The 27,931-nt window shown below is 38.9% G+C and overlaps 2 protein-coding genes across 2 annotated transcripts; both read right to left on the reverse strand.

Annotated features, from left to right (window-relative positions):
• Positions 1 to 1,213: 1,213 nt before the first annotated feature.
• Positions 1,214 to 1,753, reverse strand: LOC126374603 (uncharacterized). Its single transcript, XM_050021293.1, has 2 exons — positions 1,566 to 1,753; positions 1,214 to 1,397 (listed from the first exon to the last, which is right to left on the reverse strand). Exons 1-2 carry the CDS (start codon positions 1,751 to 1,753, stop codon positions 1,214 to 1,216), a joined length of 372 nt encoding a protein of 123 aa, XP_049877250.1.
• On the reverse strand, positions 1,500 to 27,444 carry LOC126374604 (phospholipid-transporting ATPase ABCA3-like). The gene is made up of 32 exons (XM_050021294.1): positions 27,271 to 27,444; positions 26,331 to 26,457; positions 25,794 to 25,900; positions 25,215 to 25,323; positions 24,731 to 24,819; positions 23,999 to 24,166; positions 23,237 to 23,465; positions 22,569 to 22,739; positions 22,041 to 22,234; positions 21,248 to 21,391; positions 21,051 to 21,180; positions 20,214 to 20,368; positions 19,618 to 19,845; positions 18,853 to 18,991; positions 18,076 to 18,319; positions 17,455 to 17,513; positions 17,274 to 17,383; positions 16,791 to 17,013; positions 15,931 to 16,230; positions 15,330 to 15,551; positions 14,736 to 14,858; positions 13,931 to 14,167; positions 12,336 to 12,439; positions 11,771 to 11,921; positions 8,911 to 9,024; positions 7,555 to 7,688; positions 6,343 to 6,490; positions 5,684 to 5,894; positions 4,775 to 4,923; positions 3,691 to 3,770; positions 2,998 to 3,192; positions 1,500 to 2,512 (listed from the first exon to the last, which is right to left on the reverse strand). Exons 1-32 carry the CDS (start codon positions 27,442 to 27,444, stop codon positions 2,465 to 2,467), a joined length of 5,016 nt encoding a protein of 1,671 aa, XP_049877251.1. The 3' UTR covers positions 1,500 to 2,464.
• Positions 27,445 to 27,931: the final 487 nt, after the last annotated feature.

Consider the following 27,931-nt stretch of genomic DNA (forward strand, 5'->3'; position numbering starts at 1 on the left):
AGATAGGTACACTTTGTTTATTGAATATTCCGATTTAATGATACTATCGGGAATGTTTTCCGACTAACTGAATGTGATCATTAACCACAAAACACTACTTCGTATTGATTATTTAGATTATTCAATGAAGAAAGCAACCTTCCCGTTCCCGGTCCCACCAAAAAGTCCGCGGCAAAGAGAATATGAATAAATCTGTATGTTGGATGGAAAAACAATTAATTATAAAATACTACTATTTAGGCCGGCAAATGCAACAACTTCTTTTTTAATTTGGTTTTCCCCGAAGGGTAAGGCAAAGGGAACTATGCCCATACAGCCATTTCATTTTATGTATTGATTTTTTATTATAATATATGTCCTCTTTTAAAACACGGTACTTACCCATTATTTAAAAATGTTTAAATAATATGTGTTATTACAAAAATATTTTTCCAATATTCCTTTTCTCAGATTGTAGTATTTTTAGTTTTTTATTTATATTTATTCTCTTCATACAAAATCTCTTTATAAATTGTCACTGACATTCTATTACACTTGTCAAGTAGTCAAAGCCTTTAGAGAAAAAAAAACTATCACGCACACAAACTAACATTGACACCTCTACACGCTCAGCAAATACACTGTAATCTGCACCACTACAAATGTAGAATTGATCAAAATTGAGGGTCTGAAATATGGTACTTCTCGTATTCGGACCCTAAATTTTTGTTAGTTTGCGAAAATAATACACCAAAATATTACTATTTATCGGTTTTATAACAATATTCCTCTAACCGTTTTCCTGTAGCACTGCATCAACTTTTGTATGGAAAACGAATCACCTTAAAAGACGAACACGAGCCTCCGCGAACCAGAGTAACCATTGCGTTAGTTGTCAATGAAGGGCTTTCCAATCGGCGTTCCCCAAAAACACGATAGATGGCGTTGTAAAATTTTTTCTTCGTTTATACTTCTAATTTCATGGATATAGACATATTATGCATTTTTTATCTTTGTTTTTGGGTATAAATGATTACCCTTTTTATTACACCAAGGTACAATTACAACTTAACTGAAGAATTATTAGATTAGATTGGCTGTCGCTAAAATTGGACTTGTGGCATAGAATATACCTTGTGGGTAACCGGTCACGGAAGTGAGTAAAATAAAATTATACAATAAAATGATATAAAATATGAAATAAAATAGGTAATACAATATTATGTTATTATTCTTATGTTTTCCCAGGCCGATGTAGGGACGTCCAATGTTTCGCAAAAGGGTTTGCGAAGTCTTCACTGATAGTCATCAGGATACCGTTCTGGCTGTTACGGAGCCGGTCCCAGAAGGAGGCAGTTCTAGCTCTTAGAATGGAGTAGAAGTCAGGCACTCGCGCGCCAGCGAACATGCCCGATGCACTGCAGTATCGGGGTAGTTTCATTATAATACGAAAAGCGTCATTATACTGAACCCTAAGCACGTTGTACGACTTTTTCGAGTACTTTATCCAAAGCTGACATTAATAAAAACACTGGCAAAATGCTTTGAATAAAGTGACCTTCACTTCATTCGAACAACGTGCGAACCTGCGCGCGAGCATATTACACCTGACCGCAAGCGCCCGGCGCTCTCTCTCCAAGTCCGCGTCATCATTGAGACTATCAGTGAGGATATGTCCCAAGTATTTGAAAGTCTCCACAACCCGCACCGGCGAGCCATCCAGAAATACCGGCGGAACCGTCGCCGGACCTTTACCAGCTTTAAACACCAGCATTTCTGTCTTCAAGGTATTGTACAACAGACCGTGCAATTTTGAATACCTTTCACAGACAGCTAGGAGTTTTCGCAATCCGTTTATCGAGGGGCTGAGAAGCACCATGTCATCAGCATAGCTCAGATTGTTAACGCACAGGTTCCCAATATGGCAACCAACACCGGAGCCTCTCAGCTCCTCGATAAGGTCGTTGACATAGAGATTAAAAAGGTCCGGAGACGTCAGCCCCCCTTGGCGTACGCCACAATCTAGTCTATACTCACTAGACAGTACGTCGCCCCATCTCACACAGTTGGTTTGGTTTTCGTACCAGAATCTAAACAGATTAATGACCTCTTTCGGAGTGTTGGACCTAGCGAGTTTGCTCCATAACACGTCATAATTGACGAGATCGAACGCACGACTTAAGTCCAAAAAACAGGCGTATACTGATGTATCCCTATTAACATAATAGTCAACAGTATATTTGAGACTTAAGATCGCAGAATCCGTTGAGAGCCCAGGACGAAAACCAAACTGAGCGTCGCTGATTTGGAAGTTATTCGCCAGTACGGGCTGCAAGAGTCTTTCAAATATCTTACCAACTATCGTACCTAAAGAAATAAAGTTTAATAAGTAGTTAATACACGCTGAAGAAGAAAAGGAAGATGTAGACTTAAAATATTGTATTAATTAAAAATGTAAATTATAATAAATAATTAGAATACTAAATTATCTATCCAAATTGTAATTCATCGTTGATTGCGTTGCGCGTTCAGCCTGAAAGAATGGAAAGGATATGTTATCTTCTTCTTATGTCGTGAGGGTTGTGAGGTAGATTACCAACCCCATCAACCCTGGTGTCAGGGTTATTATTGAGCCGCCATAGACCCCTGACATGACTCATGTAACGACTACGTACTTACATCAGTAAGTAATAACCGGGACCAACGGCTTAACGTGGCTTGCGAAGCACGGATCATCTTACTTTTGGACAATCAGATGTTCAGCCTGTAAAGTCCTAACCAAACTGATTTGTCCCCACCGGGATTCGAACCCGGGACCTCCGGATCGTGAGTACAACGCTCAACCACTAGACCACGGAGGCCGTTTGTAGTTTAGACTTAAATCGTAGGTATGGTATCAGACGTCACACACACAGCGCGTGTACGATAATGTCAATGTGTAGTGTCTGTGTAGATCAAGGTTGTTTGTATGAAGTCTCCGGGATGTGCTACCACCCTGGATAAAAAAGTCATCGTTACTTTAGCGCTGGAATTCCTCGACATAGGAGGGGTCCTGTCGCCATCGGCCGCAAACTGCAGGAACACGTCTTCCAAGGTGGTGTCTGACACGGAGTAGTCCTCGATGAGGTCATTGAACTCGCTCATCACGGCCTCCATCCGGTCGAAGATGTCACTGTACATCATCTTCTCGTGGATGCGGTAATGTAGGGATGTCTGAAAGTAACATTTTGAACCATACACAGCCTACATACGTGCATACACACTGTTCTGGCCAGTCAAATAGGTACCCTATCTAATAGGGTAGTTATATGTAGTTATAGAAATAGAAGCCAAGCGAAGACTGGAGATAATACCAGGAGGGTTAACAAGGCCAGATCAAAGCAATTCAACTAGAAAAGCAATATTGCTATTTGACATTTGTTTGCATTGCGCACTTACGTTTATATGCGCAAATTTCAAATTGTATCTTAATAGATTAATTGCATAGCCTGGCATAGAATAAGGAACATTACGACGTACAGAACGGCAACTCTCCGCTCCCCACCAGCGTCTGAGCTAGGTTTACCTCACCCCCCTTGGTCTTACTTTAGTCTTCAACCGTATGGGCGGCACATCACACACACAGATGCGCGTGTACGATAAATGTTTAGTGTGTGTAAAACAAATTTCTTGTATAAAGTTGATCGTTTCAACAAGTATGTCGATACGTACTAAATGTCTATCTTTCATTGAACAATTAAACGTTCGTTCCACAGTTCTTTGTAAATGAAGCACCCTGTCTGGGCCCGTTACTGAAAAAAAAAAACAACAAAATAATTACATAACGAAGATACCTACTATCATCTCCCTAGCGTTATCCAAATTTCACAGGGTCCTAACCTAACCTAACCTGAAGATTTGACAGGTCCGGTTTTATACAGAAGCGACTGCCTGTCTGACCTTCCAACCCGAAGGGAAAACCAAACCAGTCCGATACAGATAGGTCACAAATCTCCGAAACGTATTTCTCTATTATGTGGTTTCCTCACGATGTTTTCCTTCACCACTGAGCACGTGATAATCATATTATAATATACAAACTTGAATTCGAAAACGAAGTTGACCTAGGAGAGATCCCTAACCCTAAAGAAAATAGAGAAAAAAGTAGTAGTTACTGCTTTTCTGCATTTAGACACATGCCCCATTATGCTTTTTTGACGTGACATATTGTAGATTTGCCCCAATTAGCATTAACTACTAGGCCGTATGCCCAGTACCTATGCAAAAAAGTCTACGTCTGTCAGTCTGACACAGTTATTCTAAGATGTTGACTCCAACCTTCCTAGACTCTGACTTCAGCTTAGGCAACCTCAAGGTCTTCCACGAACTCTCCAAATCGATATTCTTAGAAGACGCCTCAGCCATAACTCGAGTTTACTCCAGTAAGACATGATGACATTATTTTCGTATCACTTTGTTGGCAGTATGATGAAAAAGAAGAAGTCCTCAAGTCGAGGACGTGAATGTCAACTTAAATTACCAAAATGTTCAGCTAAGGCAGAGTCCCGTGAAGGAAGAGTCGATTCAACATCTCAGAATACGGGCATAGAATAAGTAATAATACAACGTACAGAACGGCAACTCTCCGCTCCCCACCAGCGGCTGAGCTGAGGTTTACCTCACCCCCTCGGTGTTACATTAGTCTACAATCGTATGGCGTCAGACGTCACACATACAGATGTGAGTGTACAACAACGTCAATGTGTAGTGTCAATGTATGTGTTTTGTATGAAGTGTTCCGGGTGTAAGTGCTCACAACTTTGCACCACATCCGCGTGTAGTTTGAACACGATGCTGTGCCCCGACGCATATTTCTCCTTGAGGGCCTGCGGTGTTCCCAACACTGACATTTCTCCAACACTCAGTATTGTCACCCGTTTGCATAGTCGCTCCATTTCGTCCATGCTGCAATAAAAATAGAGCTGATTTTTCTGCCACAAACCTGAGATGGTTTGAGATACGTTCCCTACTAAAAAGACAACCAGAAAATATCTTATTACGGACGCGAATTTTGAAACGGTGCACCGCGCGCCTATGCTGTTTTCGTGCATAGCATCAGACACATACATGTCAATGCGACCTTGCCGACCGCTTCGCCGCCAACCGCGTCGGTGCGCTGTGACAATGAGAATCGCCTGTTGTGTAGGAGGAAATTTAAATATGGAAGACACCAAAAGAATCTTCCAGTATGTTCGACATAAATGAAGCCTTTGTAAAAACATTCTCTCAGATAACGTTCGGAGCATCCTAACATGTCATACAAATCCCCACAAATACTTCCACCATGTTGGCGAGCCGAATTCCAAAGGATATTCCAGTGACATACTACTTTTTCTTAGTTTTGAAGACTAAAACAATGTAAGCCATTTATTCTAGCGTGTGGGTTGTGAGGTGGATTACCGATCCCATCAACCCTGGTGTCAGGGTAACTATTGAGCCGCCAAAGACTACTTACTTACAACGACTACTTACTTACATCAATAAGTAGTAACCGGAACCAACAGCTTAACGTGCTTTCCGAAGCACGGAACATCTTACTTTCGGACAATCAGGTGATCAGCCTGTAATGTCCTAACCAAACTAGGGATCACAAAGTGATTTTTGTGATATGTCCGCAACGGGATTTGAACCCGAGACCACTTACAACTCCAATTAGCGTACTAACCAGTGCGAAGACATAGCAATGGCGCGGCCGTGGCTAAGTCCCCGCTGGAGCGCAGCCCACACGAGCCTCCTCGCAGCCGTGTCCACCCCAGCAGTGGGTTCGTCCAACAACGACAGAGGAGCATCGCCGCAGAGCGCTGATGCAGTCGCCAAGCGTCGCACCATGCCACCGCTGTAGCCGCAGACTTTGCGATGGGCGTGCTTTGTCATTCCTGAAAGCGATATTTCTTTGGCTATTTCTTCTAACATAGTGTGGGGTTATGAGGTGGATTATCAACCTCATGAACCCTAGCGTTATTATTGAGCCGTACGAGTACGTACTTACATCAGTAAGTAGTAACTGGGACCAACGACTTAATATGCCTTCCGAAGTACGGATCATCTTACTTTCGGACAATCGGGTGATCGGCCTGAAATGTGTACCAAACCAGGGCTCACAAAGTGATTTTGAGACACCAACCCAAAGTGAGCTCAAAAGTACAGTTTTCACAAACACAGTTGGCTCGACATTTCTACATGGAATACGTAGTAGAACGGCAACTATCCGCTCCCCACCAGCAGCTGAGTAACATTTACCTCACCCCCTCTCGGTCTTTAGTCTTCTATTGTATGGGTGTCAGTACGACTTTAAAGAGTGTAAATTATTTTAGAGTTCCTCACCAACCACTTCAAGCCAAGCAGCTGTTTCTCTCTTCACGTCTTCTTCTTTTAACCCTCGAAGAATGAGGAGTAGACGAATATTGGCATTCCCTGATCGGAAGTCGTCTAGACCGCAGAACTGAGGGCAGTACCCCATTGAACGGAGGTACTGAGGACAGCGTAATATGTGCTTAGAACATTGTAGGATAAATGATCTTATCTGAAAAGTAAGATGCTTCCTCGTTTTGTTGAATCGTCGATTTACTTAAGTGCATTACTCATGATATTATAGCCATGTTAATGCCTTTTGCGGCTCAAAAATAACTCTAGGATTGGTGATTAGTCTAATCTAGACCTATTTTTTTTTACGTGACTTATTGTTGATTTGCCGCAAATGGTATTAACTACTTAACCCGACAAATGGGGAGCGCTGAAGGCTCTCACCCGATACAACATTTAAGACAACAGGCCTGACGGTGCCCAGTCTGATAGGAAGAATATTTGAAAGAATTAATCGACCCCTGGGTCGATAGCGATAAACGCTGAATGAGGGAAATCGTCGACCATGCTGGCGGGTCGGTGTCAGGGTTCTGAAATGTTTGGTGTCGCAAGCTGATTGGCCGCCTCTATGGCTAGAGTAATCGGGTCATCGGGGTCGTATATTACGTTCGACGCCGATACTTTTCGGTACCGTCCCTGAGCGGGATGTATTCGGAAGCCGCAACTACCAGGGGATTTGGGTGGTACGGAGCAGAATCGAAAAAACGGTTTGAAGCTAATTTGAGCAATGGTTGGCAGACCTAGGTCAATATGCAATCATCGACGAAGAAGAAGGCAAATAATGTGCTCGAACACATAATGAAATGATCAATTCTACGATCAGGGGGGTTAAAATGGCCACATCAAAGCAATTCATCTTTGGCAATATTGCAATTTGACATTTGCGCATATAAAAGTAAGTGTCAATACTGCTTTCTTAGATGAATTGCTTCGATGTGGCCATTTTAACACCCCTGGCCACGACATATACGGTCACGAGCATTAATATGTATAGTATACATTAATATGTACACTTTGGTACCATGTCACATTAACTTTTTTGACAAATCGAACTGTAAGTCTCACTAAATATCAAATATGTTAGTGCGACAGAGTCCTAAAGTGGGTACATTATATTGCTCATGACTGTACATAGTCATGCATGGTCATGAATGATATAAAATCTTGGTGTACCTGGGCATTGTGCGTCTTTGAGTAGTGCCCGGCGACGAATATCTTTCCCGACGTTAGAGATTCTTCCCTACTAATTAATTTGAATGTTGTCGTTTTTCCAGCTCCATTTAAACCTAGTATACCGAAACATTCTCCTGAAAATAATAACTGTTGTTGGTGTTAATCTGGGATCGCTAAGAGTCAAAAAAACAATAAGAAGAAAAAAAAAGAAAAGAAGAAGAAGAGTAGTTTTCATCCAGCAGCCTCTATGGTCCAGTGGTTGAGCGTTGGACGATCCGGAGCCCTCGGGTTATATATGAAAAAAAAAAACTTCGTGGTCCCTAGTTTGGTTAGGACATTACACGCTGATCACCTAATTGTCCGACCGTAAAATGACCCGTCTTTCGGAAGGCACGTTAAGCTGTTGGTCCCGGTTACTACTTACTGATATAAGTATGTAGTCGTTACACGAGCCATGTCAGGGGCCTTAGGCGGCTCAATAATAACCCTGACACCAGGGTTGTTGAGGTTGGTAGTCACACCATGAAGATCCAGCAATAAAAACGAGAGTGAAAATGGTCAGGGATCGGGTTATCTAAGAGATTTCTGTCATAGAAAAGTGTTCCATTTCAAAGTTTATTAAGGTCGCGTATCGCTAGAATTGATAAATCTGAACATCCACTTGGATCAAACGATTTCTTTCCTTGTATCCATAAATCATAGACGGAAAAATTGAAGGGAAGAGAGGAAGGGACCTAGGAGAACATTTATGAAACAAAAGAAAAGGTGTAGGTCGTGTCGTATCAGGAGGTGAAGGATTTGGCGGGAAGAAGAGAGGAATGGCGATTACTCCACCGACAAGAGCGCAGCTCAGCATAAAGAGAGAGAAAGAGAAAGAAAGAGAGAGAGATCCATAAATCCGCGTCTTAAGGGTGTTGGCTACACCATTCGGTGATCGAAAAATGTTGTCATAGATAAACTAAGCTAAATGAGCTCTACACCTTTTTGCCACTATTTGAAGGTAAAGGAAAGAACCTACAAACAATAAAAAATATTATAAACCCTTTCTATTTTCTTCACTCTGGGTTTGAAACTATTGACAACTTCCTATTCTTCTTCTAATCGTGTCGATGGCAAACTAAATAGTATCGGCCCAAAACTTGGCAAAGAGTATGGCTCTATCTGCAGCGCTCATCAGATTCTCCTGCGTGCAGGTGTTCGGGGACGCAGGACACGATGTAAGATGTTCCATCATTTGGGGAACAGTGCCGCACTTGCACTTTAAGTCCGAACCCGTTCCTGCCTTCTTAACTTCCTATTTAAATGTTCTTTTTATTAAAAACTACATACTACTTAAAAAAAAATTGTATAGTTTACCTTTTTTAATTGCAAAGCTTTCTCCTTTTACTGCAAACGTCTGTCTGCCACACAGACCTCTATACACCTTCCAAGCTTTATCTACTAGTAGTATTCCATATCTGCCGGGTTTTACTAAAAGCAAAGGCAATGAAGGACTTTCCAGTCTAAGTTCTCAAAAAAAATATAGATGGCGTTATTCAGATTTGACGTGATAATTACCTATTTTCTCATTACTCGGGTAATGTAATGGCAGAAGCATATACGTAAAGTAATTGTTAATTAAAGTCATTTTGTTTCATTTGTGCCCAGAATGTAAACAAACGACAAAATCACTGAAATCTCGCAATCTTTTTACTTTTTCGCGACTAACCTGACATATATAGCTATAAAATAAACAATATTTTACGGTCACACGCAAAAACTATGAAATATTCACAAAATTACACCAAATTAATGTTTTTTTTCGGAACACTAGAAAAGTGAGGTTATCTGTCAAGCGTTTTTTTTAAAATTTTATCGTATTCGTAGCGCTTTCAATGCATTTAGCTCATAGTTCATTTCACAAAATTGAGTGAGTCATTCATTATATTCAGATTGGTGTTGTGGATGATAAATTTATAGGACTGACATGTTAGGTAGACTTTTAAACAGATTTTATAAGGCGCGGTGTCTACTTTTCTTTCTCAAATCAGAACACAATGAAGAACGTATTATTAACGTTTTTTTTTTTTTGGTCCGAGTCAAATGTACGTTTTATAAGACATTCCGCTATTTTTTAAATATTTTTTGAAGATTGTTTCGAAAACGATTATGCCCTGTGATAAAAAAATTCATTTTAATAATTCATTACGTTCTATAATATGAGAAAAAAAATAGGCACCTTATACCTAAAATTTGATCGAAGTCTAGGGATTATAAATCATGTCATGACAGTCCTACTAATTTATCATCCAAACCTATCTGAATTTATAATGAATGATTCACTCACGTAAGTGGAATGAACTAAGAGCATTGGAACCACTACGAATTCAATTAAATTTAAAAATAAGTTGTTTTATTTGTACATGTGTCTTATGAATTTAATAGATAAATGAATCAGTTCCTTTAGATAGAAATCTAAAACTTTCCCATCCTTAGTTATGTCACAAACGTCACTGGCGGCCATATTGTTTATATTCTGGGCAAAAATGAAACAAAACGACTATAATTCCTAATTCATATATTTTCTTCATAATTATATTTGCTTATTTTCTTATTTATTGTAAGCAAATCTCGACACTTTTTTGTTGGCACGATAGTTCAAAGTATTTATAAGCGTAACTTTGGTACTGGCAGAATATCAGTGTTGCTAAGAGTGGTATTTCTACTATCCTTCGCAACAACATGCTGAGTCAGTCCCATTTTCCTGGCAGTGTATTTTTGATTCGTATACTTATCTTTATCTTCTTTACTATTGTACTGCACTGTTTTGGGAATAAAGTTATTCTATTCTATTATGTTATGAATATTAAAATGAACTTAATTATTTTAATTGTAATTAAGTACGTTATTACGATAGATATATATCTAAATATATCGTGAGCGTAATACGCCACACAATTATGTTGCTAGGTACTTTTATTGTTTCTCTTTATTTTGATCAGAATAATAATGACTTTAAGATGTGTTGTGCTTGGGCGTAATAGCAAGGGTCATCTTTTTTATCCAAAAACAAAGATAAAAGATTATGTCTATTATTCATGAAATTAGAAGGTTAAATGAAGGCAACATTGAACAGCGACATCTTTTTTTTTTGGAAACAAAGCCTGAAAAGTCCCTCATTGGTAAGATTAGACGCTATTTATATTGGAGGAGGAGGGGGAATCAGGCGGCAAATGATAAACCATTGTCTGCCTCAAGTTTTGGTCTTCAAGTTAGGCTTAAGGTGCAGTAAAACAAATGAAAAAGTTTTTTTTATATCTACTTTTTTTTTAAATTAAGATGGGTTTGCTCTTGACTTCATTCACCTACTACCTTCATTGACCTACTTCCTTTGAAATCTAGCATTTGACTAATGATAACGAGTAATTTAAGTAGAGTAAGTATAGTTGGCTACTCGACAGTTGTAACAATAAAATATTAAATATGCCATCTATGGCATCATCATCATCAATTTAAGAGCCACGCTCTTGTCGGTGCAGCATTTTCAATGCTACTTTTTTAGGGAAAAATAGGGCAGTGGTTTCCCTCTTGATTTAACGGTACTTATTATTTTGGTAGCTGCGGCACCCATATGCCTTTATGTTTTCCAACTAAATATTAATGTGTGTATATTTTAATGTTGTAAATGTATACGTAAGTCGTAGATTTTTCCTAAATAAACTTTTTATTAGTATTATTTTTAATAGTAATTTTTATTAAGATAATTAGTTTTATAAAATAAGAATGTTCCACATTTTTTGTTTATTGAAATGTGACGTCACTGGGGAAAATATCACGTGATCAACGTGTGATCACGTTTTCACGCGAAAGCGTTTTCGTTAAAAAATCTTATTCGAAAACTGTCAAGTAACCATAATTAAGAATGTGACCTTTTCTCGAATGTTCTTTTAAAATCCCAACCCCATTGTTTGACTATTGTGTCTCGGCCTTAGGAGCTTTAGGGGAAAACACTATGTTGTTGTGTTTCATTGCAAAAGATGAGTAAAAAATGTTAAAATGTACCTATGTGGTTCGTAGTCCTCATTGAGTCCAAGGCATAACATCCCTGCCCGCCTTAGTAACCTAGCTACGCCAACACAAGTAAGCGCGCTTTTTCGTAAACGGGCTTTATTGAAGTGGAGACAGTTACCAGTGTTAATCCGACAGATTAACGTAGAATTATTATTTCAAAACTTACCTCTTTCAAAACTTTTGGTGACATACGCAGTTTCCTCTTTCACATTTGGGCAATAAAATCTTTTATGAGGATATGTACTTTTGCATACATTATTACCCAACACATTCCATAAGTAATTGAACACTCCATATTCCATAAGTAAAACCAAAACCTATAATGAATTATCAGTGGATTAACTTTAATAGGTGTATTATATCGTTGCCTGCATACCTCGGACACTTCATAGAAAACACCTCGTTTTACACAGACAATACACATTGACGTTATCGTACACACGCATCTGTGTGTGTGACGTCTGACGCCTTTATATTGATGACTAAAGTAAGACCGAGGGGTGAGGTAAACCTAGCTCAGCCGGTGGTCGGGAGCAGAGAGTTGTTGTATTATTCCTTACTCTATGCTTATAGTAAAAACCACATAAAAACGTCTTTTTGAAATATCATATTCGGATGTGATTTTTGTTAACAAAACCTGGTGATAGAAAAGAAGTTTCCATGCAGTAAAAAATTTGGTCTGTGGTTTATGGATAAAATGAATTTCTTACGTAAATTAAGAATATTCATACCGAAAAACTAATAACTTGCAAAGCTATAACCACTATTGATTGACCAGCAGCATAATCACTGAAAGCGAAATATTTAAATGGTCCTTCGGTTTCGGTTCCTTTGCCTGTGAAATAAGAAGAATATAAGTGCAATATACACAATCCACGCCCCGGACTCTCCATACAATATATATTTTTTACCGTGAGCCGGATGACCGCGTAAGTGCAAGCGAGACAGACAGTTCGCGCGCGCTCCCTCTTACTCCTTAGCGCCTTACGGGCATTTAGACTAAAATAAGACCCAGAGGGGGTGAGGTCGGCGCCCTAGTACCTATTATTCTTTATTCCGTACGTTAAAGCCGTGTTTCCACTTAGCAACATTTGGCGCGCGACATGTTGCACAACATGTTGAAAGTTTGCGCGGAACTTATGTTTAACAACGTTGTCTGTCTATGCATGTAATACACGTCCGTTATCGACAACATGTCGCCAGAGGAACTAGTGTTGTTGCGCGTCGCGTCTCCACTGGACAACAATTGACAACATTTCATTTTTACTAAGGTGCCTTAAATCGAAAACCATTTCGAGATATTTCTATGATTTACACAAAACACATTTTTTCAATAATAATTCAGTAATAATAGAAATATATTGAAAAATTCACGAGGTCAGAAGAGGAAGGCATAATAAGTTCAGACCTTTACATAAAAATTATAAAAAAAGTAAATGTCATACATAACATGACACTTTGTTTGCGACTTGTTTTAAATACGCATGCAAAGGTACATTACAGTATACTGCCTTCATTCTATCAATGGCAGAATCCAATTTTTAAAAAAACATTTTTTGTAACTTCTAGTGGAAAAATCTTGAAAATAAAAAATACGTGTCTTCTATTTAAACAAGTATTTTCGAAATAGCACAAAAAAACCACGGCTTAAAAATTTGAAATGTTGTCAATTGATGCTCAACTAACGATGCTCTCTAAACAAACAACTAGCCGCGCGACATGTTGCGCTTCAGCTGGCAACATTGCGCGGTTGTGCAACGTTGCCGTACATATTGAGCATTCCGGGCATTACGTGTTGCGCGTTAAGGGTGGTATTAATAAACGAATCTCAGCTGAGACTGTCCTCAAGATCACGCTCAAGTCCCTGTTTTTATATAAGAACTGTCACATTGACGTGATCTTGAGAGCAGTCTCGAAGCTGAGATTAGTTTATTAATACCACCCTAATTGTTGCCGAGGCTTAAGGGATGACTTAATATAATTTATATTCAATCTAGACAGAGACGAATGATTGACAACTGTTAATTAATTTAAAATGAATGAATAACCCGGGCGAATAAAATAGGGAATAAATATTCTCGCTCATATGTAATCCGTTTGACCGTGTGCTACCAACTTAATTATGTTGGGTTATTGGGCAATATAAAATTTTGGAAGGGTTTTTAAGCTTCTGCCTAAAATTGACCATAAAGTGTTCCATAAATTTTATGCCTGTCTATTACCCGTCCCTTTCCTTTTCGGCGGATAAGAAAGTGACAGGTACGACTTAAAATTAGATGGTGTGTACTGGAATCGGCACCAGTAGGTGATTAAAGTAGTTACTTACTACAACAAATGTTGGAATCGAATCCTTCTGAGTAGTACACTAAATTTGGGCACTTGTGTATATTGTTCGAGCAAAATGAGTTGAACCGGGCTACATCCGTCACTTCTATGAGTGCCTTTGTGAACATGTATGCTGGAATGAAGAGACCCACTCGGTTCATTATCTTCTTGTACACCGTCTCTTCAGAACTGGTTTTCAGATCTTCTAATGCCAAGATTAGAATTGGTGTTAGGAATCCTGGAACCAAATTTGTATGAGTTTAAAAAACGTCCAGAAATCATCACATCGTACATCTAGTTAAATACAGCCGTGGTAGCCCAGTTGGTAAAACGCTAGCCTCTCATTATGAGGTCGCAGGTTCTAATCCAGCACAGGCCTAAACCAATGATTGTCGAATTTGTTTTCAAATTCATGCTTGGATCATAAATGATTATCACGCGCTCAGCGGTGAAGAAACACATCGTGAGGAAACCCACATCCCCGAGAAATGCTTATACGGGGGTATATGACCTAACCTGTCATCTAACCTGTCCCTTCGCGGGTTGAAAGGTCAGATAGGCAGTCGCTTCTTTAAAAAACCGGACCTGTCAAATCGTCAGGTTAGGTAAGCGGACCCTGTGAAAAACGGGATAATGCTGGGAGGAAGGGAGATGATGATTATAATAATCTTACGACTGTATCCCGGCCGTGATGAACTAAGTAGCTATAATTCATCGAGTTTTGTGTTAAACCAACGTGTGACCCGTATCGCCAAAAATTTGGTTGGTGATTAAGTTGTGGGAGATCAAAGTGCATATTAACGTACCAAATACGGTGACAAATCCAACGAGCAGCAAACTGGCTGTCCTCTCGGTAAAACAGAAGCTGATGAAGTACATGAAGGCATAAGTGTTCATTCCACTCAAAGTTACCACTACGAATATTGCAACTGAAATGAAATAGTTCACCTATATTCATTTGATACTTACTATATTAAATAAGTAAGACTGGGAAGTCTTAGAAAAAGACAAGGATTATAAAATAGTAGGTAATATTAGCTGAATGACGTATGGAAATAGTTCACCTGATCACGAAGAGCAAAAAACACTAAACAATGGGAAGAAAATCGCCGAAAAACAGAAATTTTCACTAACCGTTATCACTATAATACCAAAGATACAAACATTAGGGTAGTTCTTTGAACATTGGAAGTCAATATTATTACCGTTAATGCAAAAATATCCTAGATTTTATTTATCTTTTTGCAAATATCCAGTTAGAACTTTGCGCCATACATAATACCTGGATAACTGGATATTCGCAAAAATACAAAATATTCTACGATATTTTTACGTTCACGTTAATGATATTGTCTTCCAGCGCTCGAAGAACCCATTAAATGACAACAGAAAACACTTACCCAATGCCCCCTTATCGTCTAAAGTGCGATCATTGTCGAAGAACGCAGCAGCAACAAGAGTGGCGGTACAGCAGAAGCAGACGTATCCAGCCATGTGGTAGAGGAAGGTTACCAGCCAGTACAGCAACGGTGAACAGCCGGCCATGATGTGGATGTGTCGAGCTACCGTCAGTCGCTCCTTGCACGGCAGGGTTAAGTCGCTGATCGTTGTTGCTACCAGTGCTGGAAGATTTCAAGGTCGATGTTCTGAACTCTTTCGTTGCAGAGTCGTCGTACCAAACATATCTTCCACATACTGAACTAGCTATAAACGTTCGCTTTTCGATTATTTTTATAAACGCGCAAATTCGTCCACCGTGTATATATTAATCATCTTCATTAAAATACTCCTCATCATTGAAAGGATTAGTTACCAACACAAACGTCTACGTTGACCGTCCTGATTGGATTTTTGAAATCAAGATCTTTTTATATAAGAAAGTAGAAAATACATTCCTTTTTTTACAATTTTACGGTATTTTTATAAATAAGTATGTCATATATAAAAAGAAACTCGAGAATTTAGGAATGATTCCCAAAATGTTAAAGATTCAAAACTTACTACAAATATTGAAAATAGCAAAAAGCGAGCAATTGATCTTCGTTTTTGGCACATGGTAAGGCTTCGAGAGAACAGGCCAGTTATTTGTAATCATTGTTACTATGGTCTTTCCGTGACTGGAAGGTAGCTTTTGGTTGGAAAGGACGTTACTTAAAAGGTTTAATCCCACTGGTATACTGTGCTTCAGCCCTGGCATGTAAAAAACTATTGCTGAAGTGTCATTTATTGCTATGCCAACCGCATACTCGTTCCAGACGGTCCTTCCGACAATTTTGGATGCCAAATTTAGGGAATGAACAACTGTAATGAAAGAAATGTTTGAAAATTAAAATATGGACTAGCTAACAGTGTGGCTATCACAATCATGAAGTTTGTAGCAACTTTTACGTGTTTTTCATTCTTCAAAGGAATGTTCCAACTGTCCTTGGATTTTATTGCAAATACCAATGATGCTCTAGAAATATGGGCCATACTTACTTATATAAGTAATATTACCAGCATAGAGTTTAGAAACGATGCAATCGCTCTGAAGAAACTTAATTCTACACAGCGAAACTCGTCTTGCATCCTCCAAAGACGACACACCAATAGCCAAATGCCTCGGATCTAATCTAGTAGTGTTAACGTAAAATGTTGTATATTGATTGTAGCGTCTTACTATGGTAATGGGTACCCATGAGTATAGGTACTAAGTAACAACTACACATGGGTACATTGATTATACACAGCACACAACGTTGACAACACGTCCGTCCTACATGAGCGGCAAGCCAATACTGACTTGACAGCGCTGCCCCCACCACTTACTCATCATACATTTACGCATAAACTACCTACATCCATGTAATCAGGATACTAACAAGGCATATCCTTTATGTTCGTAAACGTGTAGAAAGGGTAAGTGTATTTGAATGTAGCCATAACTTTTTCCGTTCCGCGACTTCTGATATTGTAAATGGCTTTGTTCAGCCCAGTTTCAGAATACATATCCAAGTTCAAAGACAGGTCTTTGTTTCTTTCACTATCGAGTATATTGAAGATTTGCGTCAAACTGGTGCAAAGAACGAACGGCATAATGATGTGCTAGAAAGAGAAGGTAAGTTTTAAGAAGATCATCATGTATGTAGTTAAATACAATACATCTCTTGGGATGGACAGAACCACAAATAATCAAAGCCAACTTGTAGCCACTCTTCATTCGAATCATCATTTGCGAAATCGTTACAAAAACATAATAGTAAATGTAAGAATGGCTTGTAATTCTTCCTTCTCTTAGTAATGAGGCGAATGTTTTTGAGTGTAAGCTATAAAAAGCCCTTATATAATTATTGACGTATACTTACTAAAATAACGAAAGCATATTTCTTAGCCATAGTATAGTCAAATTGCCTCTTGAATAATGCTTTTGTCTGTCGAAGAATGAGTTGGGATCCTGTTACACGTGTGAAAACCGCTGCAAAAAAACAATCCATTCAAGGTCTGGTAAGGTCGAGTGTTATATAAGTTTGAATTTGGAAAACTTACGTGGTGTTTCCGATCCATTAACTTCTCGTCTTGCACTCGTATCCACATCACAGCATAACCTGCCAATGTCATTTTCATCTAAGCCAATAACTTAGTAACATTAATTCTTAGGACTTAAGCAAAAAGAAAGTAACGGCCTCCGTAGTCCAGTGGTTGAGCGTTGGGCTCACGATCCGGACGTCCTGGGGTCGAATCCTTGTGGGAACATATCACAAAAATCACTTTGTGACCCTAGTTTGGTTAGGACATTAAATGCTGATCACCTGTTTGTCCGAAAGTAGATTCGTGCTTCGGAAGGCACGTTAAGCCGTTGGTCCCGGTTACTACTTACTGATGTATGTACGTAGTCGTTACACGAGTCATGTCAGGGTCTTTTGGCGGCTCAATAGTAACCCTGACACCAGGGTTGATGAGGTTGGCAATCCACCTCACAACCCACGCAACAGAAGAGAAAGAAAGTGAGTGACACCATCACCTTCACCAGTTTCGTATGTGATATGATATGCAAAACTACAGGCATCAAGTAAGGATACTTTTCAGCGTAACTATGCTGTTAGGGATCTGACATTTAGAATGTAGGTTCCTGCTAAAAAATTAAAGACAATGGGCATAACAACTTACTCTAAAAACACTTCTTCCAGAGTAGTGACACCAATACCAAGACACTCAATATCCAAAGCTTGTTTGCTTGTCTCTAACGTCTTGAAGATAGTTGGCAAATGCACTTCAGCTGGTAGGGTGTATGTCAGTGTGTTCATCGATCTGTCATTAAGGACTACCCTTTCATCCATCTCTTTCAAGAGACGTGAGATTTTCTCCACATCAGGTTCCTGGACAGTCGTTATGTTTACTCGGAATCCTGAGCCTGGGTTATGAGAAAGCAATTTAAGGAGGTTCTTCAAGATTACTTTTTCCACTCTAGGTTCTTGTATCCCACTGCTTAGCAATAGCCCCCTTTCATGTACCCTATCCAGGCAGTTGCTTTGCTAATCTGTTTTAAATGTCTACTTAGTTCTTCTTTCTACCTTTTACCGGAGAAGAAGAAGATTTGCAGCTGATGAGTTAGCTGGGGCAAAAGAAATAACTGGGTTTGTGCTCGATATCCAATTCAACTATTGTTGTCTTTCTCTCTCTATTCTATTGTCTTTTTTTTATTTTTTTCTATTGTCTTTCCTTCTTTCTCTTTTTTTTCTTTTTTTTAAATTTTTCTCGTTTATAAGTCAAACCAGGGTAACAAATATTTTGGATGTTGTGAATCAGATTAAAAGAGCTAGATGCTTTCAAACTTAATTTGAGCTTTGGGTTCGACTTCTTTTTAAGCGAAACGAACCCTCAGAATAAACCTACGAAATAATTTCGTAATTTGTATTTGTAAAGGTGTTAAAAATCTGAACTCACCAACGGCTTTCTTAAGGAACATTGGTGTGGCGTGGCAGCGTAGTTTCCCGAGATGCAAGGCAGCGATACGATCTCCCAAAACATCCGCCTCTTCCATAAAGTGAGTAGTCAGCACAAGGGCTCGATCTCCACGGAGAGACTGAAAGAGTTATAGGTTGAAAAGGTCGAGGCGAAGTTCATGCTGCATGAAAACTTAAACCACAAAACTAATTTCATAGACAAAAGATCGATTATGATGAGATAGGATCGATTTTTACTTGGACGGAATTTGCACTATTTCATCGTATATGATGCACTTGTCGGTGATAATGTTGTGGAAGACTAGGGTGAGGTTCCAAAAATGCTAGAGTAGTAGTTCGAAAATCGTTCAACCGAATAATACGGCAGAATTACCGGCCTCTGTGATCCAGTGGTTGAGCGTTGGCCTCACGATCCGGAGGTCCCGGGTTCGAATCCCGGTGGGAACATATCACAAAAATCAACTGGTGATCTCTAGTTTGGTTAGAACAACACAGGCTGATCACCTGATTGTCCGAAAGTAAGATAATCCGTGCTTCGGAAGGCAAGTTAAGCCATTGGTCCCGGTTACTACTTACTGATATAAGAATGTGGTCGTTACATGAGCCATGCCATTGCCTTTGGCTCGATAATAACCCTGACACCAGGGTTGCTGAGGTTGGGAAACCACCGCTTATCGCACACGATAGAAGAAGAACCGAATATTTTCTTCACCTACTTCTATTCTATTGTATCCAGAACACTCACCAGTAGCATATCCCAAAGCTCCCGTCTAGCTTCAACATCCAATCCTGACGTGGGTTCGTCTAAGATGAGAACATTAGCGTTGCCACACAGAGCACATCCCAGTTGAAGTCTTCGAAGCAAACCTCCGGACAGCTGCGTGGTCTTTTTACCAGCATGAGCCACCAAGTCTAGTTGTTCCATCAGCGAGTACGATGATAATCTTGCTTCTTCGAATGTTCCACCTTTGATCTGTTGAGTTTCAATAAATATTATGCCTGATTTGCTGGGGTTTCAAATGTATAGACATTTTATGGGAAAATTCTAAAATGTTCTCAAGCAACACTTTTACAACTGTAGAATATCTCGCGTTAAGAGTTGTAAAGCCTTAAGTTTATTTATTCATTATGAAGGCGAATCTTACACCTGTAGCTTAAAACTTGTGTAGCATCTATTTTCTGTTATTAAAAATATTGTATTATTTATTGAGAATCCTTTCTTGAATAAATCTTCCGAAGTTTTATGACAGTTTTAGGTTTCCCTTTTCATTGTGGCATGTAGTCAGAACCTAACCACCTGACCTGATAAGCAAATGCAATCTTAACATAAGAAACACCTACCAAAGAGAAGAACATTAAATGCTCCAAAACTGTCAAATCGGGAAAAAACAGATTGTGTTGAGGACAGAATCCCAACTGTTTTCTTACATCAGCCTGTCGAGTAACAGTATCCATTCCATTCACGTAAATTTTACCTGAAGTTGGATTTATCATTCCTGTAACAATACTGTAATACTGTAATGGTAATAACGCATTTTTAATGGCAAAGAGTAGTTGACCTGGCTTAGGGAAGTACTAAAAAGTGTTCAATATGAATGGCTTGGTATGTCTTATAAATTATATCGTCACTGGAAAGGCAAAATCACGTAAGTGTCAAAATATCCTAAAATAGCAGTCCACGTTATGATAATGATTTATTGCTAGATGTAGAAAATGAAAAAAAAACCTTGTGGGTAAACATTTTTGAAAAATATTTTGAACGGCCTTTTCTTGAAATGGTCTCTTGGCGCTTAAGTAGTTTTGCCTTGTCAGTCACGATATATATATATTTCGTCGCTGACGTTGCTAACTGACGTATCTGAATATTTTGGCGAATCTGATTCGCGACCTATTGTCAATAAGACACAAATTATTTTAGCAAAAAATTGCAGATACGTCAGTTTGCAAAGTCAGCCACGATTTGTCTGCTGTGGCAGAAACTCACAACGCTTATAGCATTCATCCATGCTCGAAGATCTAATCTGATTTCTTTAGGACAATATACTTAAGGACCCATGCCCAGACTCCAGAGGCGCGATTCCCTAGTTATTTATCCGAGAGTATTAGATACGCCAGGATAACGGGCTACGAAGTGAGCTAAGAATGTGAAAAATATAAATATTTAAAGTGCTTTCTTACCTGTTATAATCGAAATAAGAGTAGTTTTTCCAGCTCCATTGTGGCCTAGGAGCACCGTGATCTCCCCCTTATAAATTTCTAGGGTGACGTTGTTTAGAGCCTGAAACCTCTTATCGCCAGATTCAAATATCTGAAAGAACATATTATGTAGGTTTCGTTTGCAAAGTAAGACAATCTTTAAACAATATAATTGTTACCTTTGAAACGTTTTTGATTTGAATGCTAGCCAACATGTTTTTCGGTGAATACTCAAAATATTTCTGATAGTCAGGATCGTAAGGTGCTGTGGTATCAGACACAACTTCTGGAGGTTTATAAAACTTTCCAGACCAATATTCTTTCTGAAACAAAGAAGTAGAAGTAGTAGTGATCTAGCACGGTTTTCAAGCGTTCTACTAGAAAACAGTCATGAGCAATATCATGTACCCACTTTAGGTCCCTGTCGCACTATCATATTTGACATTTAATGAGGCTTACGGTTTAATTTGTCAAAAAAGTTAATGTGACTTGGTTTCAAAGTCTATATACAAAAACAAAAAAAAGTCTACATATTATAAAACACGGATATTAAAAAGTAGTAGAACGACTATATCGATTATTATAACGATCGAATGAATCGTTGGATGTTTCGTTTCATTGTTTTTCTTTTTTATTTTATTTCTTTTTTCTCTTTTTTGTGTACTTATTGTTTGTTTTCTTGTGATGTGTAATTTGGATAATGATATTGTAAATCATTTTTTTATTATTATTTCATAATTAATGTTAGATACATTATTGACATTTAAATTATCAATTTTATTTTGTTTAACTATTTGTATGTTAATATTATAATTTGAATAACTAAAAATGTAGACTAAATGTTAAATGCTGACCATCTGCAAACTGTAATACCATTTTTATTGTGAATAAATGATTATGAATTATGAATAGTGTATCACTGCTAGAAGGAGTGAGAGTTAGAGTGCTCTAAGACAAAAAAAAACAAAGTACCTGAAGAAAAAAGTTCCAAGGCAGCGCAATCCCATACTTGCCAGGCCTGACTTTCTCCAGGAACCAGGAGATCAGGTACATATAAGAGATCTGAATGAGTTGCATAATGAAACTGACGAGCACGCTGGCGTTCCTACTGCCGTCCTGGTAGATGGTCTGTCGGACGTGGATTGTACTAAATTGTAAACCAGTTTCTACAAAAAATTATGGAAATAATATAATTATTGTTTAATTATGTAAATTATGGATCTACCTACTCCACTCCAATCTCAACAGTCATCCCGTGATCATGGCACTTGCAACAGTGTCGAAATATCGGGAGTCTCATAACCCGTTATTGTGTGTTTTAATTAAACCAGTTTCTGTCAAAAATCAAATTAAAAATCTTTTACATTCAATGTAGGATCATCAGAGAAAAAAAAAACATATTTTAGTTCTATCCTACTGTAATCTAAAACTACTCCGGAATGATGTTGAGGCCGAGGGGACCTACAATAAGTCCGTAAAAAACAATTACAAAGAACTCACCATGCCTTACTTCAGAAACCAGACCTTCATTCAGGAACCAGTAGCTTGGACAATGAGGACATAGTCCGTGGAAGAAGAGGAAGATGTCAGACTTGCTCGAATGGCCCAGCAGCCGGATTGGGATCCACATCCCGATGTACGAGAACAAAGCCAAGGACACCGTGTGCTGGTCTGGATCAAATAGTGTTTTAAAAATATTATTTGAAAAAAGAAATAGGTAATGGTGTTTAAAGCAAACCAAAAACAAAGTCCATAAATTCAGTAGGATGCTGCTATGCCAGGGTTGATGAGGTTGGTAATCCACCACACAACCCAATACAACAGAACAAGAAAAAGTAGGATGCTGAATTTTAAGAGCTTTCAGTCTTAGTACACATGAAGATCCCCCATTCGACATTGCTGGAAGTTCTACAAACACTTGAAGTATTACACACTTGAAGTTCTACAAAAACGAAGTAGCAGAGGCTAAGTGGGTGGAGTTTAAACTATCTTATCGGTATAGATCAGGAATACCCCAGATTCAAACTTGTAGGTCTTCTATCGCTTCACTTCAGTGGAATCTTGGACAAATTTATGATTTTAAAACTGAGCATCAGATCCCAGTCATAGATGATGACACTCATCGGACATAAAACCCACACGAAAAATTAATAAATAAACCAACTCACCGTCTCCGGAAATATGGCTACAAGCGTAAGCCATAGCGATCATACTCATGAAATGCAAGAACTGACCGATGAAGAGTATGACAACATTGGACGCTGGCACCATGGGAGTGTCTGTGGCTTTCATCAGTAAGATGCTGCCGAAGCAGTAGATCAGACAGGGTGGCAGCGAGTTGAGGAAATGCGTGATCCCAAGCATTGTCGGCGTGACACCTACCATCTTTACAAGCTCCTGAAATGTGCGGTACGAGTAAAAATCACAGAACACGGTCAGCTTATCTTTACAGACAGCGAGTTGTGGTGTTAGTACTTAGTTTTTCTGGCTACCTAAATTGGGATATAGTTGTGAGCTCATGTTGGCTTATCGATAGTGTAATTTCTAACACGATGGACAATTATGTGGGGGATGGGCTGATCTCATGTCACCATACCAGTTCATCATTCTTACCAAAAGTGGCTACAAATTGTTTTTATATTTAAAATATCGATCTGTAACATATGACCATTGACAAAATTGGAGATGTCTTTGGAAAAGGTTCAGTACGATCAGATCGTAATAGATCGTCGATCTACTCCGAACCTGTGCGAGTCTATGAAACGATTGATAAATGTGGAGGTAGCAAGAAAAGTATGTCATGATTGAAGGAAATCGAATTCCATAGTCTTTGCTTATCCTGGTTGGAAATAGGCGTGAGTTTATGTATGTATGTATGTGTCGATCTGTCAGGAGGAATTACGCTCGAACTAACCAACTAATTAACTGACCTGTATGCCTGTAGCTCTTTCTTCTAAGAGGCGATTCATCAAGAAAACAAAGGGCAGCATAGGAGCTCCGAAAGACACATAAGTCAGCAGGTAGAAGACAGTGCTAACGAATGTTTTGTTCAGTTTCGCCTTCAAAGGAACTTCTGAAAGTGGCTCGAAGAATATTTTCTAAAAATAATTATCATTCCTTAAATTCCTAACTTGACCCTATTTGGCCCTATATTTGGCGGAAGGCAAGAGAGAAACCACTGTCCTATTTTGCTAAAAAAGTAGCATGGAGAATGCTACACCGATAAGAGTCGATGTGAAATTCCTAATATCCAACTTGTCCAACACCAAAATTCTCCAGATATCTACGTATGTCACAGTGCGTATTAACTTAGCTCTAGTCGACATTATATTTTTTTTGGAGTGAGTGTAGACGTCTTTATTACATCACAGTCACTTTAAAAAAGTAAGTTTACACATTTTTCGAGTACAGATACCGACGATGCGACGTCTGTCGCCTTTCGCGTGCCGATCGTAACTGAGTAACTGGCAAGCAGGGACTAGCCTTTACCCCCACTACTGCTCACGCCACCTGACGTCAAGTTCACTGCAATCGTCCATAATTACCTTTCCGTACTCATGACTTGTTATCATTCTCCGAATAATGAATAATTAAATCTCAACTTTCATTTCTGTAGAGGCTAGGGTAGATTTTTTTCCAAAAAATATATATCCTCAACTCACCTGCATTATTCTTCCAGAATTTGACTTTAATTTCATATAGCTGGAGTCAATGGCCCATTGCAGAGGTAAGAACGATTGCGGTACATTTTCTGAAAACACCGACAATTCTTTGACTACACTACTTATGTTTTGTGAAAAACTTTACACACCTTTTTTATCTTATTAAGTAAGTACATAAGAATAAAAATGAATGAAACATCTGAAGTTGTGTCTTCATCACCAAAAAATTCGAGGTCTACTAACTCTAAACCTTGCAAGAATGCAAATAAGAGCAAAAACTACTTCTCTAAACGGCATTCATGCACTGGTAAGATGTATTATGAAGAGTAAGTAATCAGTGTTTCCCAGGTGTATTCAGGGCTAAAAAAGGCATTTGTTTTGCTAAAATCCCACTTGTAAGTATTAGGCCCCTATCATCTGCCCTAACTGCATCTTTAGTTTAGACATTTCCATTTAAGTATTAAAATGAGTAAAATATTTTTACCAAATTTCTCGAACAACCTCTGAAATTTAACGTTGGGTCTTCGAGAAAGCAGTGCTTTCATTCTTATTGTATACTTCAACATATCGGGTAGCTTCCTGCCTGTCATGTTCTGGAAATAAAGTTAGTTTTAATTAATTTTCTAGAAGGGATTGACTGACATTTGACGCAGAGGAAATCCAAAATAACCTGACTCCAAATTGATTGATCTATGCCCAATGAAAATAAGCTCACCCTGTGTACCTGTTTTACATGAAACTTAAATACTTATAACTGACGAGGAGTGTGTATATATAATTATACTATAGGCACACCTTTGCTATGCTATGCTATGCTCTGTTATGCTGACGCCAAAAAAATATGCATTTTAACACCAATATCAACTGAATCACCTATCTTGTTTGATCCTACTAATCAGTAAAATCCCTTCAATTCTTCCAGTCTGCTCAATTCTGCACTAAACAAAATGAAGTTAAGTCTCAAATAATTTTTCTGATACTTGCTGTAAAAATTGGTGTAAAAGCCCCAAAAATCCAGAAGAAATAATGTTCTGTAAAAGTTAAATATAACAAACATATTCACCTCAAACTCCACCATGGCTAAAACTTCTTTAGATTTACTTCCCACTAAGAACAGCGCCTCCACAGCTAGGGCTACGTGAGGGAATGCCAAACTTCTCACATGCAGTCCTGAAACAGCAGAAACCAGCAAACTGCAATTATTTTCTTGTGATCACATCATTTTCTTAGCACTTTCCCGCTTTTCGTGGGGTCCGCTTACCTGACTTGACAGGTCCGGTTTTTTTACAGAAGCGACTGCCTGTCTGACCTTCCAACCCGCGAAGGGAAAACCAGTATACCACTTACTATATAATTATTTTCTTGTAGTAGTTACGTTGCTTGGCTAAGTAATAAATTTTCCTACTTCTACACTTACTAAAGTATAACTCGCGCTAATCGAGATGCCTCTCAGATATGCATCTTAGTATTCATTTATTGTACATTTAATTAGCGATTGTATACATTTAAATATTTGCAACTTGGATAGGACCATAGAATAAAAAATTATCGATTTTCTGAACTAATTGCGTGTTAATAAAAGAAGTTCATCTACACTAACTGGGGTAACCTGTTGAATTGTTTTCGGATAAAATATGTGTGACTTCTTCCATCAGTCTGTGGGAAGCTTCAGAATCTGGAGTGTACAGTATTCCTGTTGGCGGATTCGTACTTTCCAAGGAAAAACTCTGGAAGATAAGACAGTGGTTAAAGAAAGGGAAATACACACAGAAAGAAAAAGTAGAGAATAGGAGATGATTAGAAGTTGGGTGACGAAAGACATGCGGGGGAGGCCGAACGAAATCGTATTCCCCTCAATCACCCGGAGGGGTATCATGGAATATTCTTCACCACGCTGCTTCACACCCCGCGTTTGGGCTACAAGCGCACACATTTGCCAGTTTTCAAGATGCCCGAAGGCCTAAGGTTGTACTTGTTGACAGATATTGATGAACATAATTCGTCAAATTTCTTCTCTTCTATTGTGTGGGTTGTTAGGTGGATTACCAACCCCATCAACCCTGTCGTCAGCGTTATTACTGAGCCGCGAAAGGCCTCTGACATGGCTCATGTAACAACTGCGTACTTACTACGTGAACAAATAACCGAGACCAAAGACTCAGAGAATCTTGTTTTACGGAGAATGAGCCTGTAATGTCCTCACCAAACTAGGGATTATTGCTACTATATCAATACGAAGAAGAAACAGTCTTAGGCCGGGTTTCCACTGAAGCGGAGACGGGCGGATTTGACCAATCACAGCGTTCGAGAGAGCGAAAAATATTGGTCATTGTGCGTCAAAAGGAAAACGAAGACGCTCTGTCACTCTTTCCCTCACGGTGATTGGTCGATTCCTGCATATCTCCGCTCATCTCCGCGTCAATGGAAACGCAGCCTTAACCGGGTGGGAGCCCTTAGCGCTCCCCATTTATCCGCCCAAGCAGTTTGCTGCAAATCGCCAATAAGTCACGGCAAAAAAACACACTCTTGAGTTGTCGTACCGAAACCGGCAGCTCTGTACCGAGGTCGGTCTCAGTCTTCCTCTGCATGGGATCCTTGAGCACGAAGATGCCCAGCACTAGCGATATAGGGGTCATGAACTCCACGAACGTCTGTATAAACCGGCGCTTGCGCACCACGTAGTGCTTCCACATCAGCACTTTGAACGCGCCCATGATTACCTGAAAAGTATATTACGTAATAATGTGAAAACAGAATGTTGGAGAAACATGAGTGGAATAAATGCAGTGTAAATGAGATCGTTGAGGAGTGATTGATTGAGTTGAATGATAGAATAAGAATAAGTATGATAAGGGAGTGTTGGTCTAAAAGAAAATGTGTTAACGAAAATTGAGAAAGGAATGCTTAGATGGTTTTGATATGTAGAGAATGAATGAAAGTAGATTAACGAAACACGTCTGCTAAGGGAGAAGGTCTGGGCAGTTGTATTATGCATGCCGATATTTGCACTGTTGGACCGATAACCTATTACCTCCCCGCTGCTTTCTCCCTGACTATTTACTCTTCCTTAAAACTAAAGTGAATAGGCATTCACTAGATAACCGTGTACCTTAAAACTTCGACAATAATATTCGTGGCACAGTCAGAAGAGGTAGATCTAGGCTAACATACCGTTAACAATTATAGGATAATATATGGATC

The sequence above is a fragment of the Pectinophora gossypiella genome, chromosome 17 (assembly GCF_024362695.1).
Source record: "Pectinophora gossypiella chromosome 17, ilPecGoss1.1, whole genome shotgun sequence".
Classification (NCBI taxonomy): Eukaryota; Metazoa; Arthropoda; class Insecta; order Lepidoptera; family Gelechiidae; genus Pectinophora; species Pectinophora gossypiella.

What these genes read in the sequence shown, in the direction of transcription:
- LOC126374603 (XM_050021293.1), bottom strand. Translation starts at nt 1,753, where the DNA reads ATGCTGGTGTTTAAAGCTGGTAAAGGTCCGGCGACGGTTCCGCCGGTA. An exon ending in TGTAATATGCTCGCGCGCAG is followed by an intron (nt 1,398 to 1,565) that starts GTTCGCACGTTG and finishes CCGATACTGCAG; the next exon opens with TGCATCGGGCATGTTCGCTG.
- LOC126374604 (XM_050021294.1), bottom strand. Translation starts at nt 27,444, where the DNA reads ATGGGCGCGTTCAAAGTGCTGATGTGGAAGCACTACGTGGTGCGCAAG. An exon ending in AATATGCTTTCGTTATTTTA is followed by an intron (nt 17,014 to 17,273) that starts GTAAGTATACGT and finishes TTCTCTTTCTAG; the next exon opens with CACATCATTATGCCGTTCGT. An exon ending in AAGCTTTGCAATTAAAAAAG is followed by an intron (nt 7,689 to 8,910) that starts GTAAACTATACA and finishes TATTATTTTCAG; the next exon opens with GAGAATGTTTCGGTATACTA.